Source organism: Dipteris shenzhenensis, chromosome 14 (assembly GCF_047967505.1).
Source record: "Dipteris shenzhenensis isolate YYH24624 ecotype China chromosome 14, Dip_SZ_1.0, whole genome shotgun sequence".
Taxonomy (NCBI): Eukaryota; Viridiplantae; Streptophyta; class Polypodiopsida; order Gleicheniales; family Dipteridaceae; genus Dipteris; species Dipteris shenzhenensis.
In genome coordinates, this window is record NC_141609.1 from 23,675,893 (window position 1) to 23,692,689 (window position 16,797).

General features: G+C 49.3%; 1 protein-coding gene across 3 annotated transcripts in view; it reads left to right on the forward strand.

The window, feature by feature from the left end:
- The first annotated feature begins 1,768 nt into the window (after nucleotides 1-1,768).
- Nucleotides 1,769-16,797, forward strand: part of LOC147894356 (amino-terminal region of chorein) — a 99,000-nt gene continuing 83,971 nt past the window's right edge. The window contains exons 1-3 of one of the 3 annotated variants that reach the window (XM_087384449.1): nucleotides 1,769-2,341; nucleotides 2,474-2,594; nucleotides 2,969-3,057. In XM_087384449.1, the coding sequence (XP_087240575.1) occupies nucleotides 2,483-2,594; nucleotides 2,969-3,057 (201 nt within the window). In that variant the 5' untranslated portion in view covers nucleotides 1,769-2,341; nucleotides 2,474-2,482. Of the gene's footprint in view, nucleotides 2,595-2,968; nucleotides 3,058-16,797 lie in introns of those variants that run through there. The other 2 variants (XM_087384452.1, XM_087384450.1) reach the window with 2 other exon arrangements.

Consider the following 16,797-nt stretch of genomic DNA (forward strand, 5'->3'; position numbering starts at 1 on the left):
GTTAGCAAGTGATGGGGGAATGAGCTGAGGAGACTTAGTAGAATCGAGTGCAGAGAACAACTTTGCCCATTGTTGTGAATGTTTAATGTATAGGAAAGGGGCACGGTCACACCATGTTTTGGATGACGGGACAAGCCATGAAAGGGGCATGTGCACATTGACTCTTGGGAATGCTGTTCATCTAGTTGAGCAACCTTGGTGTGTGACGAATGACCTTGATGTATAAGAAAGGGGCATGGTCACCCCACTATTTGGAGAGTGAAGTAAGCTTTAGCGTGTGAAAACTCTAGACCAAGGTTGAGTGAGGGTGTTTACACAACAAGCACCCAAGCGTGGGTAGCAGGGGTGTGCCCTTGATGGCACCGGCATGTCTACCCACTTGATTTATTGCACAAAAATAGGGAGTGCCCATGAGCTTGGGCTGACAAAAGGATTTGAACCCTCCAATAGGAAGCATAACCAAGCAGGCCATTATGCTTGCTTGTCATCAGTACTTCCTTTTTAAAAAATTGTAGTGATGACAACACTATTTTTGTTGATCGACAGCCCACGAATGTCGCCCAATCTTGGCCATTAGTCATGATGGCAAAGTCCATACGGGGGGGCTTTTAAATCTCACGGACACGTCTCGAGCCCGCAAATTTCTTTATCTTAGCTAAGAGTTCCAACCACTAGCCCATCTAGTAGGTCATTGCATCATCTCATTTTCATCATCGTTTATTCAAAAAACAAAGATGGACATCATTTTTTACGATGGAACTCTTGCCAGATTCTCGAGATCGATGCCACCAATTTGATCTGCCATGGCCCTCTTCCACCAACAATTAGCATGCTCTCCTTTATCATCACGAGGAATCGCACAATGCTGGTCCCTTCCCTTACGTGGGTGGGCATTGCACAGGTGTACCCCCAAGAACATGGGGAGGCAAACTACCAATCCGATTTGCCACCACGGCCCTCCATCGTCACAATCAGCATAGAGCGCTTGTGTGGGTGGGCATCATCAGGTGGTGTGTCCTCCTCCAGTGTCGATCAACATACTCTTCGTTGTCATTTCAATGTAGCACTCTGTTGAAAGCGTGAAGCCAGGGGGGGGAACTTCAATCATTACTTTAATTATTAATAACAAGTGGCACAAGGTGCTGGAAGCACTTCCCACAATTTTTCGTTTTGGAAATGAGTGCCATTGTGATACACCATCTACAATGATACAGCATCTACAAAGAATTACATGATTGAATACTGGAGTGTAAGCAAAGTCAAGCAACAAACAATACAATCACCCTTTCCTACCTTCGAGTCTATAGTTGAGGCTGACGAGGTTTGCTTGCTGCTCTTCCTCCTCTGCGCTTCGAATGCCAGCGTCTTGTGTTTGCAATGTCCTTGGAGTATCTTAGGAATCCCTAGTATCTACCACCCTTGTAGCAGGGTAAAAGCATATATCTACTAGAGTGGGCAAAACTAATCGAAGATCATGGGGAGAATGGCATAGAAATGAGGCAACAAGAGACGGGAAGGGGTGAGAGAGACGCCCGCCGAGGTTTCTTTTTGGAAAGTTCCTTTGCAACTTAAGCAAGTCCGGTTTAGACTCGGAAGTAAATCGTTGCTGTAGCCTGCCCCTAGTGGGGCAATGCTAACAAAGGAATCAATACTTACATGGGACTCTTTTTTTATCGTACTTGGGCCTCTTTATTTTATCTTTAATATTAAATTTCCAATACTTACATGGGAACAAAGGCCTTAAAGAAAAAGAGGAAGATGACTGATGCAATTTCTCTAAAGAGCGAGCTCCTTCAGAGCTCGGCTATGGCGGCCACCAGCTTCTTGCCGTCCTCCTCTCATCTGTAATCTCCTTGTATGCTCTTCGCATTTTCAATTCATCCCTCACACTTTTGCTTCCCATCCCCTCAAGAATTTCCCCCCTCCCAGTTGCTTGCCTCTTGCAGCTTTCATCCTGCCACCACATTTTCCTTGAGATCTGTCGCTTCTTGGCACCGTTTGGAGTCCCGTTCTCCCTTCCGATTGCCCCCGCATTCCTCCTCGCATCGCCAGCCTCTCCTCCGAGTAGTCCTGCGTAATGCACCTCTTCTTGGCCTCTCGGGAGCAGTAATTCTTGTCGGGTCATTCATTTCCCGCATCGTTGAGTTCCATTCTATGAGTTTCGGATAACTGTGTGGACGATCGCTGATGCAGTTGAAAATCCTTAGCCGTTTTCCTCAGCCTTTCATGGCAATTCGCCTTCAACATGCCCCTTCAAATTGTCACTGAGCGAGAACTTATCTTGCTTAATATGAGACTGCCAATTTCTTTTAGTCTGGATGGGCTACAGTCGCAACAAAAGGTCGAAGAACTCGTTTTAGCAAAAGGATTTCTTTGGACTGGTGGATAGATACTAAGAATGATACAACATAAGTTCTCGCCTTTTCAGCGTTGCAATGAGTAAAGCTCGAGTTTAGGGCTTGTTGTCTTTCAGATATGAGACATGGAGTCACTTCTCGCAAGAGCTTTAGAGTCCAAACTGAAATATTGGCTGAAGTCATTTACCAGGGAGCAATTCAAACTACAAGGCCGCACAGTTCAACTCCGCAATCTAGGTGTGTTCTGCCACCTTGTTATTCTCATATAGAAGAGGTTTAGGTTAGTGCAGCTGTTGTACTCGTGAGATTTTTGCGGCCTAAGTGTAACGGTGCTCGTCATGTTGGGACGGTACACCGTACAATGTGCGATTAGCCTTACATTCTGATAAGTTATAACTCACTCCCTTTCTGTCTCAAAACTACAATCAAAGTCCACCGGAGTTATATATCCTGATTTAGACGTGTTTACTTTGAAATAACTTGGAAAATCTCAGAAGCGATCAGCTAATTGCGAATGATTGACTACACGCAGTCTGTCTTCCTTCATTGTGAAACCAGAAGAACAGGAATGATGTAGTATACTTTGGATTGCTCTGTATTCTTTTTTGCAGACATCAATGGAGAAGTTCTTCATGCGGCCATTGGCCTTCCGCCAACTTTGCTTGTTACACAGGCTCGGGTTGGCAGATTGGAGCTCAAGGTACGCCTCACTTTCATATTGTCCATCTCCTTTTGGTATGGATTGATGCTTATACGTGCATGCTAAGGTTCCGGTATCCTTTATTTATTGGCCTACCGATAATTATTGTTTCAAGTGGGCTCAATAAGATGTAAGCTGAGAAGTCTTTGTCGTTAATCTGATAGTCTTACCATCTCCAGGCTGTCAAACGCTTGGAAGGCATAGGGCTAACAACTAATCCATTAAATATAACCCTGCAACATTGACAATCGTGAACTGAAAATTGAAGTATTTCTTCAACATTTTCAACCTCCTGTCCATAAGTATGTACATGGTCTGCTTGTTTTGTTTTGTGTTAGTGAAGCCTTTGAGTTGCATACTTTCATTAAGGCATTGCAGGAGATGTGTTGGAAAGGTCACCTCCCCATCTGTAAGCCCCCATATGAGGAGAGCTTGGGGGGGGTAGACCTAGGCATGGACAGTCTGCCACATGGACAGAGAATGGGGCTGGCACATGGGCAGCACATGAGCTGCCATGTGGGCAGCATACAAGCATGGGATCTAGGTGCTGAAGAAGGACCTGGTAGAGGCGACAGATGGCACAACTGGAGGCGCCTGCATGGCGGGCCAAGTGGAGAGGGTAGTGGGCAGGGTCATAGCCTGCAAACAGGCCCTGAACATGGCGATACGTGGCGGGTGACATCAGCACAGGTACAGCTGCAGTACGGTATCATGGCGGGAGACTGTAGGCAGGTACATGACCTGCAAGCAGAACTGGCCAAAAGGATGGGCATGGCCCTGCCTTTAAATAGGGCTGGGCTGGCTGGTCGGCTGGCCAACCATGTCGGCCAGCACACAGCCCAATAAATAGGGCCTTGTGGGGTCGGTTGGAGGGGTGGCTGTCTACAAGGGCAGCAAGAAGCTGAGATCTGGACGGAGAGTCTATATACGCTCGAGGTGGAGCATGCGGGCTCAACTCTAGAGCTATCCGGCAGATAGTAGAAGTACCCTGTGGTAAGATTAAAGGACCACGTTCTGGTGGGACTTTGGATCTCTCTCTCTTTTGTTGTGTCCATAGTTTTGGACGGAAATATATTGTTTTGGGTAGCTTCCATATTTGGCTGGATTATTTTCTATTGATGAGTCTGCACATCTATGTGATGCACATAAGTTTAAGAAGTTTGTGATTCCACTCCCCCCCACACACTGTGTGAGCTCTTGGGCTATTCTATCAGTCTTCCGCTGTGCGTACCCTCTATTGGTTGATTTCTAACATGGTATCAAAGCCCAAGTAGGAGGCTCACAGGTGTGGGAGCTTGAAAGCAGAGATCTTGTTGAAGGATGACCCTGATTCAGAAGCTCTTGGGAATTGACTTCCACAATTGGAGGATAGTGCCCTTGCGAGGAGGGTGGCTCAGGTTCAATTAGGTGCATACGAAGTTCTGGTCTATGGAAGGTTGAGTTTGTTCAACTTTGCTATGTGGTTTAGCAACAGAGATGTCTATTTTAAAAGCCTCTTCAGCCCCTTCTCTCCCTTCCTCCTCCCTTAGATTTCTTGCTTTCACGATCCCTAACTTTGGAGAGTCTGGGAAACTGGATGGGACAAATTACCCCTGGAAGGTGATGGTATGGAGTTATTTAGTGGCTCGGAAGTTGTGGAAACTGACAATGGGAGCCGAGGTGAAGCTGAAGAATATGGTGGATAACAAGGGGGAGATACTCATACCAGTAGATGGAGAGGAACTCGAAGCTTGGGAAGATAAAGATGCCCACATCCTGGCATTGATCATAGGGACTACGGTGAACTTTGTGCTTCCTCACATCCAGATGGCCAACACGTCAGTAGAGGCGTGGGCCATTATGAAGGATCTGTACGAGACAGATAACACATCATGGATCTTGCTTCTTTAGCATCAGCTCTACAACTTGGATATGGATTCCCTTCTGCCTTCGAAGCAAGCCCATTCCTTCCAATCTCGCATTACCTGAGACATAGGAAGAGAAGATTCTCTCCGCAGCATGCTATTAAGACTCAAATTAAGAATATCAAGTACATACCAGATCGTCGTACTACGTGTGTGCTTGCTCTGAAAGCAAACCATGCACCTCATCGAGGCACATACCAATAACCAGTGTAATCCAGTACTACCCCCTTCTAAATGACAGCAACCATCTGAACATGAAATCCTACGCTTGTGTCAGTATCAACAGCCATGCACCCTGGAAGATTCCAAGCACTCCATGCTGTCCTTTACCTTCACAAAGGTCTCTGACTCCCTATCGACCCACATCTCAACGTCAGACATCATCACTGTGGTTTCTAGGTCGACATATTTGACCTCAGTAACACACGGAGATGTCACCAAGAACAACTCTTCGATTACTACATTAGCTTTTTTTTTTTTTTCCATGAAAAAGACTTCTATTAAGTAAGAACAAAAACCCGCGAGAGCAAGCTCAAAGCGGAATACATCATGAAATCATGAGGATAATAAAAAACCCCCTCAGAGTGAGGTGGAAAGAAACCAAGGCTGAGGTTGAAAGTGCCATCTCAACCCTGTAGTAGATTCAGAGAAGAAAGGAGAATCCTTCCATTCCCTGAAGAAAGAAACCCTCCTAGCTGAGGCTGCACGGGAGTCCCCCTGTATACCCGTCCATACGGCCATCAGAGTGTGTACGATGTCTGTCCAGATACTAGCCAATGTGTGCGAGGGATGAACCTGAGTACCCTCCATAGCCTCTGTGCATCTGGATCTCCAGATATGCCAGGCTGCTATGCTCGCTATAATCTCCCAAGAAGTATCCACAGAGGCATGTACAGCTGTAAAAGGACGGTGTGGAACCACATCCAACGAGCAGAGCTCAACCCGATGACGTCGAACCGAAATGGCCCGGGAGGAGTCAAGTCCCTCATAGAAAACCTGAGGTCCTGTAAGAGAAAGCCAAGCCACCGAGCCCCAAGTCATAAAGAGTGGGGAATGGGCAAAGTGACTGAAGATCCTGGCTATCCCCATCCAAATCAATCTCGCCTGTCTGCAATCCCATAAGCAATGCTGAATAGACTCCGAAGCAGAAAGGCAACGAGGGCAAGTAGGGTCGGCTCCGAATCTGGACCTCCAAAGGTTCACTGCAATCCCTCCATGAATAGAAAGCCAAAAGAAGATAGTGATCTTTCTATTCCTGTGGGATTTCCAGAGCCTCCTCCAGAAGTACCTCTGCTGATCTGCAGTAATACCAAAAGTCTCCCAATGAGGAACTCTGGAGGGTCTCCAGCCTCTACTACTGAGCTGAAATCTTCTGGCATTACTGACCGTGTAACGAAAGAAGGGGATGGTCTTCTCTCGATGCCCCGCGTCAATCCACTCCCACTCTCCGGGGTCCCACTGTAAATACCTGATGGGAACTCCTCCATAGAGCCAAAGTCTCCAAGACCCGGTGGAGAGTAACTGGGGGTCAGGGTCCAAGAACCACTCTGAATCTGATCCCTGCATCAAAAGGCCTATGACCCTGATAGGCTGAAAAGCAGACTCAAGCAATATATCATCTGTAGATCTGAGCAATCTGCCACCATCCTGGACACTGAAAACTAAAGCATCCTCTTGTGCATCTCGGAAGGCTAAGACCTGAAGTGGAACCCCGCCTCTCGAGAAAGTACCTGCCCAAGTGGAGGTAGTGAGAGGCATATCATCTGTGTCTATCCAAGCCTCTGGAAGGGCTGTCTCAATCTGTAAGATCCTCCCTGCACTCCCTCTGAGATGTCCTGTCAACCTTGACTTGGTTTCCTCTGGAAGCCTACGGAAGGCTTTCCAAGATCCTAAAGAAGAAGCAGGTCCCCTCTCCCACCTGGCCCACTGCATGTAGGGTGAGGCACCCAGTGGTCTGCCACGATCATCTAAAATACTGTCGTTCCACATGATGGGCTGCCTATCAATCTCTTCCCGGGAGGAAGGAGGAATCCTCCGAAGAGAGCTTCTGAAACTAGCCCAAGCTTTCAGAATGGCAACCATGAGAGGGGATGAAGGTGATCTGAGGTGTGCTGAGGTGAAGATCCATCTAACACTGCTCATCCAGTCTCCTCCTGAGGAAGGTGTGCACCTCTGTATGCTGCTGATAAGAAAGTCCTTCCACGGTTCCTGTCCTGGCATAAGTCCTCGCACCACTATCTTGCAAAGTAAGGCTCTGCACTGTAAATCTGGATCAATAATATTGAGACCCCCATCCTGTGTAGGGAGGATGAGGGTCTCCCAAGCCACTCTGGCTAAGGCATCTGCTGTGCCATCAAGCCCACTCCAGAGAAAGTTCCTGATCGGTCTTCTGAGCTGAATGATGCAGTCCCTGGAACGGCACCAACATGAACAAATAAACCAGGCCGTGGCCAAGAGGACCTGGTTGACCACCACAACTCTAGAGGCAAGATCCAGCTTGGCTGAGCTCCAAAAGAGAAGCTTCCTTCTGATGCTCTCCAACACGGGAGCAAACTGCTGCGTGGTAGAAATACCCAAGCCGACCTGGCAGCCCAAATACCTGATAGGCACACCCCTCTGAACCCAAGTGAACCCTATGTCAAGTCCCCAAACTGGAGTGTCCTCATCACTGATCCAAAAGCCATTGGATTTATGCCAATTTATCTGCGCCCCTGCCGCCAAGCAAAATAAATCCAATGCTGTCCTGAAAGAAGTCAATGTCTGTGGAGAGGCATCCAAATAAATCGCTGTGTCATCAGCCAACTCACTGTCAAGCAGCTCCTCTTCTCTTCTGATAGGAAGTCTCAGCCCAAAGATGTCAGCTTGAGATCTAACATAGATGCTCATAGCTTCGGCCACGAATAAAAAAAGGAAAGGAGCAAGGGGGCATCCCTGACGGACTGATCTCGAAATCTGAAATCTCTCACCCCTTACCCCACCAATAAGTACCTGGCTATGGGCTGATCTGTACAAAGAGGAAACACCTCTGATCCAAACATCAGTGAATCCAAAGCGTAGAAGGGTGCCCTCCAAAAAACTCCAATCTACTCTGTCATAAGCTTTTTCAAAATCCAACAGTAGAATGGCAAGATTCTGGCCACTCTGCATGGCCCACTCTGAAGCTTCCCAGAAAGAAAAAATGTTATCAAAAATACTTCTGCCATGCACAAATCCCGTCTGAGTGTCGTGGATAAGATCAGGGAGAAGTGGCTGCAATCGGAGGCTGATAGCCTTGGCCAGAATCTTGTAACAAGTCCCCAGAAGTGTGATAGGCCTCCACTGGGACAATAAATTTCTGCTACCTCCTTTTGGGATAAGGTGGATGAGGCCCTCTGTAAGCGATTCAGGCATCTCGCCAGAGTCCCAAATGGCCTGCATGGCTGAAGTAATATAGTCTCCAATCATATCCCAAAATGCAATGAAAAAGGACGGTGTGAGGCCATCTAAACCTGGGCACTTGCCCTTGTGAAGGGCTGAAAGTGCAGTCCTGAACTCTGTGTTGGTGAAAGGTGCGTCAAGTAGAACCTGCATATCCGGATTCACCAACACTGGGATACTCTGCCAAATAGCCTGTCTAGCATCCTCTATATCGTGTGTCTCAGGATCAGCAGTAAGGAGGGTGGCATAGAAATCTGAAGCTATGCGTAAGACGTCATCTGGCTCTGTCTGTAAAACCCCATGTGAGTCAATAAGCTGAGATACACTCTCTCTACTATGTCTAGGGCCAAGAGTAGAGAAAAAGTGTTTATTGACTCTACCACCCATCTGAATCCAGAAGGACTCCCGTGCATGAAAGGCATACTCTGCTCTCTGATCAAGCAATAACTGCAGATGAGCCCTCGCTGCAGCAAGGCGCTCCTGAATCCAAGCATCTGACGGCCGTTTCTGCTCTTCCCTCTGCAAAGCTGCTAACTGCTGGCGAACACCAATCTCACGTCTGAGAATATCTCGTCTTCTGGTAGAAGCAACTGAGCAGTAAAAGTCGCTAATACCAGAGAGGGCAGCGGCTAAATGTGAAGGATGTGGCTGCCCTCCCTGGACATGAGCAAACCATATCCGTAGGGCTGCCTCTGTAAGGTCCTCCTCTGTGTAAAAGGCATCTGGAATCCTGATGCTGGCAGATCGGCCTCTCAAGTGAGGCTCTGAGATAGCCAGAACAACAGGGAAATGGTCTGAGGTGGAAACCCCCGCAGCAATGCATACCGATCCACCTCTGTCTAGTGCCCAGTCATCTACATAAAATCTGTCAATGCGTGCATGAATAGGCATCTGTTGCCTCCTGTTCGACCAAGAGAACAGGAGGGACTGTGGCTGAATAAGAAAGGCATCATCACACCAAGTATCTCTGCCACAGAAATGGAAAAGGAAGGCATCCCAAGCTGCTCTCTCCAAAGAGTGAAGTCCGCCTTCTCTACCCCCTTTTTTGTCTGAAGGTAACTCGACCATGTTAAAGTCACCTCCAATCACCCAAGAATCCACAATGGGGGCCCAGGAGAGCAAAGTCTTCCACATAAGGACACGTTCCCCTCTAATGTTGGAGGCATATAGGTTGAGGAAGCCAACCTTACGCCCTCCAATCAAAAGAATAATCCACTGAGCTCTAGAGGGGATAATGACTCCGTGCCCAACAACTAAGGGGAGAACCGAATGCGAAACTGAAATAGAAGTGCCACCCCTAGTGCCCAAAGCAGGCGACCAAAAAGTATGTCCTGAAAGCAACTTGCCTGACTTGGCACAATCTCTATAATCCAGCTTGTGCTCTTGAATAAATAATATATCAATGGGACCCCCAGTAACACCTGGATGAAGCTGATCCCGGATCAGCTGTCTACGGCGGCGATGTGGGACGCCACCTAGGCCCTGTATGTTCCAACTGATAATCCTCATCGACGGGAGGATGTAGAGTGGAACACCTTACCCGACCTAGTGGCGGAAACAAACCCCTCAACAGGGGAAGACCTCCTGCTCGAGGAAGGAGGGAAGGAACCCAGTGGAGGAAAGTCAATAGGGGAAAGAATCCTAGCACCTGAAGAAGAAGCCCTGTCAACAGGAAATCCAACCACTGGCTCCCCAAAAGTAGCGGGCACAAACTCCTCCTCTGGGAAATCTGAACTCTCTGCCAAGGCTGAAAACGAGTTCCTGTGGAGCAATCCAGACACCGGAGTACGAAGGATCCCTTGTGAGGGAAGAGGATCAACAGTGTAAGCTATCCCCTTCCCCCTGTCCAAGGGAGGGAGTGAGGAAGGCTCTCTACACGGTGTCTGCCCAGTCGCGGAAATCTCTCCGTCCTCAAGAGGAACATCTGGCAGTGCTGGATCTAAGGAAGAAGCTGCAACTGGGGAGGAGGTCGAAGCTTCAGCGTCTCGGACTGTGCAAGGTGGGACAGGAAGGACAGCTCGAGGTGAAGCAGAGTCTACTAAGGTACCCTCGTGAACTGAAGGAGGGACCTGCACACGTACTGGAACCCACTGTAAAACGTCGCGTGTGCCTGAGGGAGGTGGGGGTCGAGGAGCAGGTGAAGGACCTGTACCACCCCCCTGACGAGGCCGAGGAATAGGTACTGGACCTGTACCACCACCTGACTGAGCAGGACCGCCACGTGAAGAACGAGGAGCAGGAGCTGGACCTGTACCACCCATCTGTCGAGGTCGAGGGGCAAGTGCCGGGTCTAATCCCCCCCCTGTCCCCCCTGTCGATGCCCTGAGGCGGTAGCTGTACCAGAGGGCTTCTTAGGCCTTTTCTTCTTCCTGGGACAATCCCTGGCAAAGTGTCCCGAGGTCCTGCAAATCCTGCACTGGTCCTGCCTGCCTGAAATCTCCACTCTCTGGCGAAAAAAGGAACCATCCGGGCGCTGTATCATGACGTGGTCCATCTCGAGGTTAGGATCCTTGCAAAGGACCCTAACTCTAGGAACCCCATCAGCCTTGGTTGCCTCTGCTGCAGTCAATGGCAAATCAAGGAGGGGTGGGATCTCAGCAACTGCCCAAAATGCTCCCCAATAACAGAAAGAAGTCGATGGTAAACCTGGGGAAGCCCGGGGAACCTGATGAAGAGCGAGAAGAACTTCTTATCTGCCTCTACTGGGTCGAAACCAAGGTGAAAGGCTTCAAAGAAGATCTTCCTGTGTCCCAGGTGTAAAAACTCGGCCTTGAGCACAGTGCTCGCAGCCTCTGGAGTGTCAAAAACAACCTGGAAAAAACCTCGTCCCAGAAGGCGAACATCTACCAATCGAGGAGCGAGGTCTGGGGGGAGAGCCGCAAGCATCCAGTCTCTGGCTTGGGATCTGGAAGGGTGAGACCCGAAGATGCGTGCTAGCAAAGTGGTAGAGCACTCAATCTCTACATCCTTCTTGAGCTGCTGCAACTCGTCTTTAGAGAAAGTGATAGTTTTCGCGGCCGGTGGAGATGGAGTAGGATTGGCTGACGGAGAATCCATCGCCAATCAAGGTGAGGAGGCCGACTCGAACAGAAAAAAAAAGCTCCTTCCGTTCCAAAAAAGCTGCGAGGGGCAAGGGAGGGGAAAGGAGGCTAAGAGGAAGCAGGGGGGAAGGGGAGGGAAGGAGGAGAGGGGCTGGGGCTGAGAGGGGAGAGGGGCAAGCTGAGAGGGAGGGAGGGGCTGAGAGGGGAAAGGAGAGGAGAAGAAAGGGAGGAGTGAGAGGAAGAGAGGGGGCGGGAGAGCAAGCAGGGAGGGGTCGGGACAGCAGGGGAGGGGGCGGGACAGCAAGGGGGAGGGGGCGGAGGCAGGGAGAGGGAGCGGAGCAGCAGGGGGGAAGGGGCGGAGGCAGGGGGGAGCAGCAGGGGGGAGGGGGCGGAGGCAGGGAGAGGGGGCGGAGCAGCAGGGGGGAGGGGGCGGAGGCAGGGAGAGGGGGCGGAGCAGCAGGGGGGAGGGGGGAGCAGCAGGGGGGAGGGGGCGGAGGCAGGGAGAGGGGGCGGAGCAGCAGGGGGGAGGGGACGGAGGCAGGGAGAGGGGGCGGGACAGCAGGGAGAGGGGGCGGGACAGCAGAGGGAGGGAGCGAGGGACAGGCAGGGGGAGGGGGCGGAGCAGCAGGGGGGGAGGGGGCGGAGCAGCAGGGAAGGGCTAGGGACAGGCTGAGGGGGGAGAGAGACGGGCTGAGGGAGGGGGAGCAGCAGGGGAACGGGGAGGAGCAGCAGCTCGCTGTAGCCCTCAATGACTTGTGCAGTTTGGGATTTGTATTGTTGCATTGTCACCCTGAGGGACTGGACTACTACATTAGCTTTGGCTTTGTGTTACCCTCTGAATCTGAGTCGGACGACTCCTTGTCTTTCTAATCCGCCTTCTTCTTTCTGCAATCCTTCGCAAAATGGCTTGGCGTGTCACAATAGACTCTTTTGGGAAGTGTCCTCATCATCAGAGTTATCCTTCTTGGACTTGCTACCGTTAGGCTTGCCCTTTCCTTTGCCAGTGTAATCCTTTGCCAGCAAAGCCTTGTCATCTTTGTCGTCGTTGTAGAGCTTCTCCCTAGCTTCTTCCTGGAGCAGTAATGGACCCAACTCCTCAAAAGTCAAAAGGTTTGGTCCTCTGTCCTGCTGTCACAGATGTAACAAAGCTTTTGAAACTCCGAGGTAGCCTCCTCAGTACCATCAAGGCCAACTGGCACGAGTCCTCCACTCCTCAGGCCTTCATAGCCTTAGCCTCTTCAAGGATCTATGGAGGATTCACCTCATCTAGGTAGTCTAGTTTCTTTCGAGTTTTGCAGTTGAGGGTTTCAGCCCCTCCATACAGTTGTATTCAGCCCTTTGGGCATTCACACATTTCAGTTATATTCTTCTTCAAATCTCTGACACAGATTGCTGGAAGTTGATGGACAAGGTCTACTGAAGCTAGAAGAGTACCTGCTTGAGAGCTCAGTGAGAGTTCGTGGTCCAGGTTATTTGGAGATATTCTCTTGTTGCGGACCTTGCCAAAGGAAGGACGGGTAGAGACAGAGCCTTAGAGCATGGTGCCTGGAAGACTCCATTATGAGGGGACGAACTAGAAGATCTTGGTGTCCAGATTGCTCGAGTTCAAAGGCGGGAACATGACTGAAGGTGGTGGTGCTAGGAGATGCTACCAAAGATGGACCTGTGTACCAGGATGGTGTGTGGAAGTGGAACCAGACCTGGTGGAGCAGGAGCCATTAGACGAAAAGCTAGGAAAAAATTTCGACATCGAAATATTCCAGAGGACTACGACCAGGGAGTTATTGGAGCATCGTCATCGACGTGTTGGCATTTGGCCGAGATGTGTTGGTGAGAGGGGGTGTTGGAAAGGTCACCTCCCCATTTGTAAGCCCCCATATGAGGAGAGCATGGGGGAGGTAGACCTAGGCATGGATAGTCTACCACATGGACAGAGAATGGGGCTGCTACATGGGCAGCACATGAGCTGCCATGTGGGCAGCATACAAGCATGGGATCTAGGCACTGTAGGACCTGGTAGAGGTGACAGATGGTGCAACTGGAGGCGCCTGCATGGCTGGCCAAGTGGAGAGGGTAGTCGGCAGGTCATAGCCTGCAAACAGGCCCTGAACATGGCGACACGTGGCGGGTGACATCAGCACAGGTACGGCTGCAGTACGGCAGCATGGCAGGAGACTGTAGGCAGGTACATGACCTGCAAGCAGAGCTGGCCAAAAGGATCTGCATATGGGCATGGCCCTGCCCTTAAATAGGGCTGGGCTGGCTGGTTGGCTGGCCAACCAGGTCGGCCAGCACACAGCCCTAAAACAAGCACAATAAATAGGGCCTTGTGGGGTCGGTTGGAGGGGCAGTTAAGTCGGCCAGCACCCTGCTGGTCGGTGGACTTTGAGGAGCCATCTGCCCCTATAAAAGGGGCCCCTTGGGGGGCATAAACACATCCAGCACACCAGCAGTTTTGTGAGCAGCAGGAGCAGTAGTGCACACATCTTCAGGCCTACTTCCAGGGGGCAGAAGAGTGCAATAGAGGCTGCAGACTGAGTTCTCCTTGAGGCTGGGACTTGGCTGTCTACAAGGGCAGCAAGAAGCTGAGATCTAGATGGAGAGCAGCAAGAAGCTGAGATCTAGATGGAGAGTCTACATACGCTCAAGTTGGAGCACGCGGGATCAAGTCTAGAGATATCTGGCAGATAGTAGAAGTACCTTGTGGTAAGATCATACGCTTGAGTTGGAGCACGCGTGATCAAGTCCAGAGATATCCGGCAGATAGTAGAAGTACCTTGTGGTAAGATCAAAGGACCACGCTCTGGTGGGAGTCCATAGTTTTGGACAGAAATATATTGTTTTGGTAGCTTCTATATCTGGCTGGATTATTGTCTATTGATGAGTCTGCACATCTATGTGATGCACATAAGTTTAAGAAGTTTGTGATTCCACTCCCACACGCACACTGTGTGAGCTCCTGGGCTATTCTATTAGTCTTCCGCTGTGCGTACCCTCTGTTGGTCGATTTCTAGCAAGATGGAGTACACACTGTTTTGTGTGAGTCTAGTGAAGCTCACATAGTCATCATCAATCTATTTGAGGTTCTCAAATGAGAGAGAAATGTAATCCTTGGCTTCCATCTAGGCTAAGTAGAGTTTTCATCTACACGTTTTTGCCTTTGCACCCAGATAAAACAGAGAGGACCCTTTGTAGAAATATCCCTATTTAGTAGCCAATGGCTAAGACCTTATAAAGGAGGACCATGCAGCGATACTAATCCTAGGGCTCTCTAGTGTCACAAAGGATTTCGAAAGAGTGTGTACTCCAGTGAAGCCACATACTCATCATCAATCAATCTGAGGTTCTCTAATGAGAGTAAGAAATGTAGTCCTTGGCTTCCATTTGGGCTAAGTAAAGTTTTCATCTACAGGTTTTACCTTACCTAGATCAAAAGGAGAGGACCGTTTGTAGAAATGTCCATGTAAGGTCTCATAATTAGTAGCTAATCGCCAAGACCTTATCAAGGAGGACCATGCAGCAATACTAATCGTTAGGGCTCTCCAGTCTTACCAAGGATTTCTTCACATGGCCTTGCAAGTAGCGGTCTGCTTAGGAGTTAATCTCCCACCATGAAGATGGCAAGATATGCTTTCTTCCTTCACGCCCAGGTGGACTAGAGACGGAGCTCTAATATCATGCTAGAATACCATAGCGGAATGTTCCCAGATTTAGCAACACTCAAAACCTTACTAATAATGACGTGTCCACACAAGTATACTTCAAAGAAACAAGCAGATCTGGAAGAGTTATGTACACAGCAATGTAGCACCCAAAATAGCATGCATATGTATTGCTCCAAGTGAGCAAATCTGTTACAAAGGCACCCTCAATACCTTTCATCTGTGCAGCTCTTTTGCTCAGCCTGGTGCCCAAAGATTATGCTGCCACCACTGATGCCCTCTTTGTGCTGCACTTTCTGAGCTTCATTGCCTTGCTGGTTGGTTTAGGGGACTAAGGGCCCATGCCCTCTTATATAGGTGAAGGGCTGTTTGCACCCCATCTGGCCCACCCAGTCTGTTCATGGGATGACCAGACTTGCTTATGTGGGCCAACCAGTCACAGACCTGATCAAACCCACACAGGGTATTCCAAGCCCCTTCTAATGCTTGGCCGATGACCTGCCTTTCTGTGGGCGACCAGACCCTCCCACCAGCCCACTCTGTGGAGTCTATGGTTTTTACTCTTATAGATTGAAACTGCACTATGTTGTGTTTTTAGAGGATGAGTTTAGGAATGTTCTTGGATTCATCTAGGTATATGCTTTTGCCGTATTAGCAGACATGCAAATTTCACCTTGTGAAGTTTTCGTCCAAGTTGCGGCCTGCTGGTATTGCGATAATTCTTTCTATCTTAAATGGTGCATTGCCCTATCAGCTAGATTTAGATGCTCGTTCGGGAGAGACTAAAATGAAATCGTATAGAATTCACAATCAGTTGTAGCTTGAATGAAGAGATTTTGGACTACTTTTTGATTAGCCTTCTCCTTTAGTGCTAGCCTTCGTCATGGTTGGGTCTGCCTTTCACCTCCTGAGTGCCGACAGAAACTCAGTACGAAGACTTTGTATAAATGGATGCTCAAGTATGTGTGGGTGTGTGGATTTGTATGTCTGAGAGCATATCTTTATACTATGGTCTGCACCCACTGTTGGGCGCTGATGACGTCAGTGGGGATGTCATAGTAGCTAGTCCCTGCTATGCGTGATGGAGTTTGTGGTTTTCAATCTTATGAGTGACTCCCGTGAGATTGAAACTGCACTATGTTGTGTTTTTAGAGGATGAGTTTGGGAATGTTCCTGGATATACACTCAGTGGCTCCTTTTTCTTGGGGTTGCATGCCCCAAATCTGTGCCTTTTAAGCCTAAAAACTGCCCTTTACCACGGCCACTTAGCCCTACATGCTGGGCCCTTTGTTCAGTCCCACCAAGTCCACATGGTATCCTGTGTGCCCCACGTGGCAGCCTGTTTGCTGCCCACATGGCACTCCTCTATCGTAGGTCACTTGTTCTCTTGTGGCCACAGCATGGACAGCTCACCGGACAGAAAGAAAAGAGGGGAAAAAGAGAGGAAGTACAGTGCCATTTGGGCTAGTATCCAGAAGATAAGCGACGAGCACATTAAATCATACATAAATACCATAAAGGAAGTATCTAAAATGCAGTATGTGGACATTGAAAACTTGCAAAAGAAGTTTGGGGGCAGAAAGAGATGGACATTGATGCAATCATGCAGGATATGTGTGCCTCGTTGGAAGGGGAATTGACAAATGGTAATCTGAAATGTACATACAAATGCGGATCCAACTTGGTAAGATGCAAGAGGAGATGACCTGTATGGTT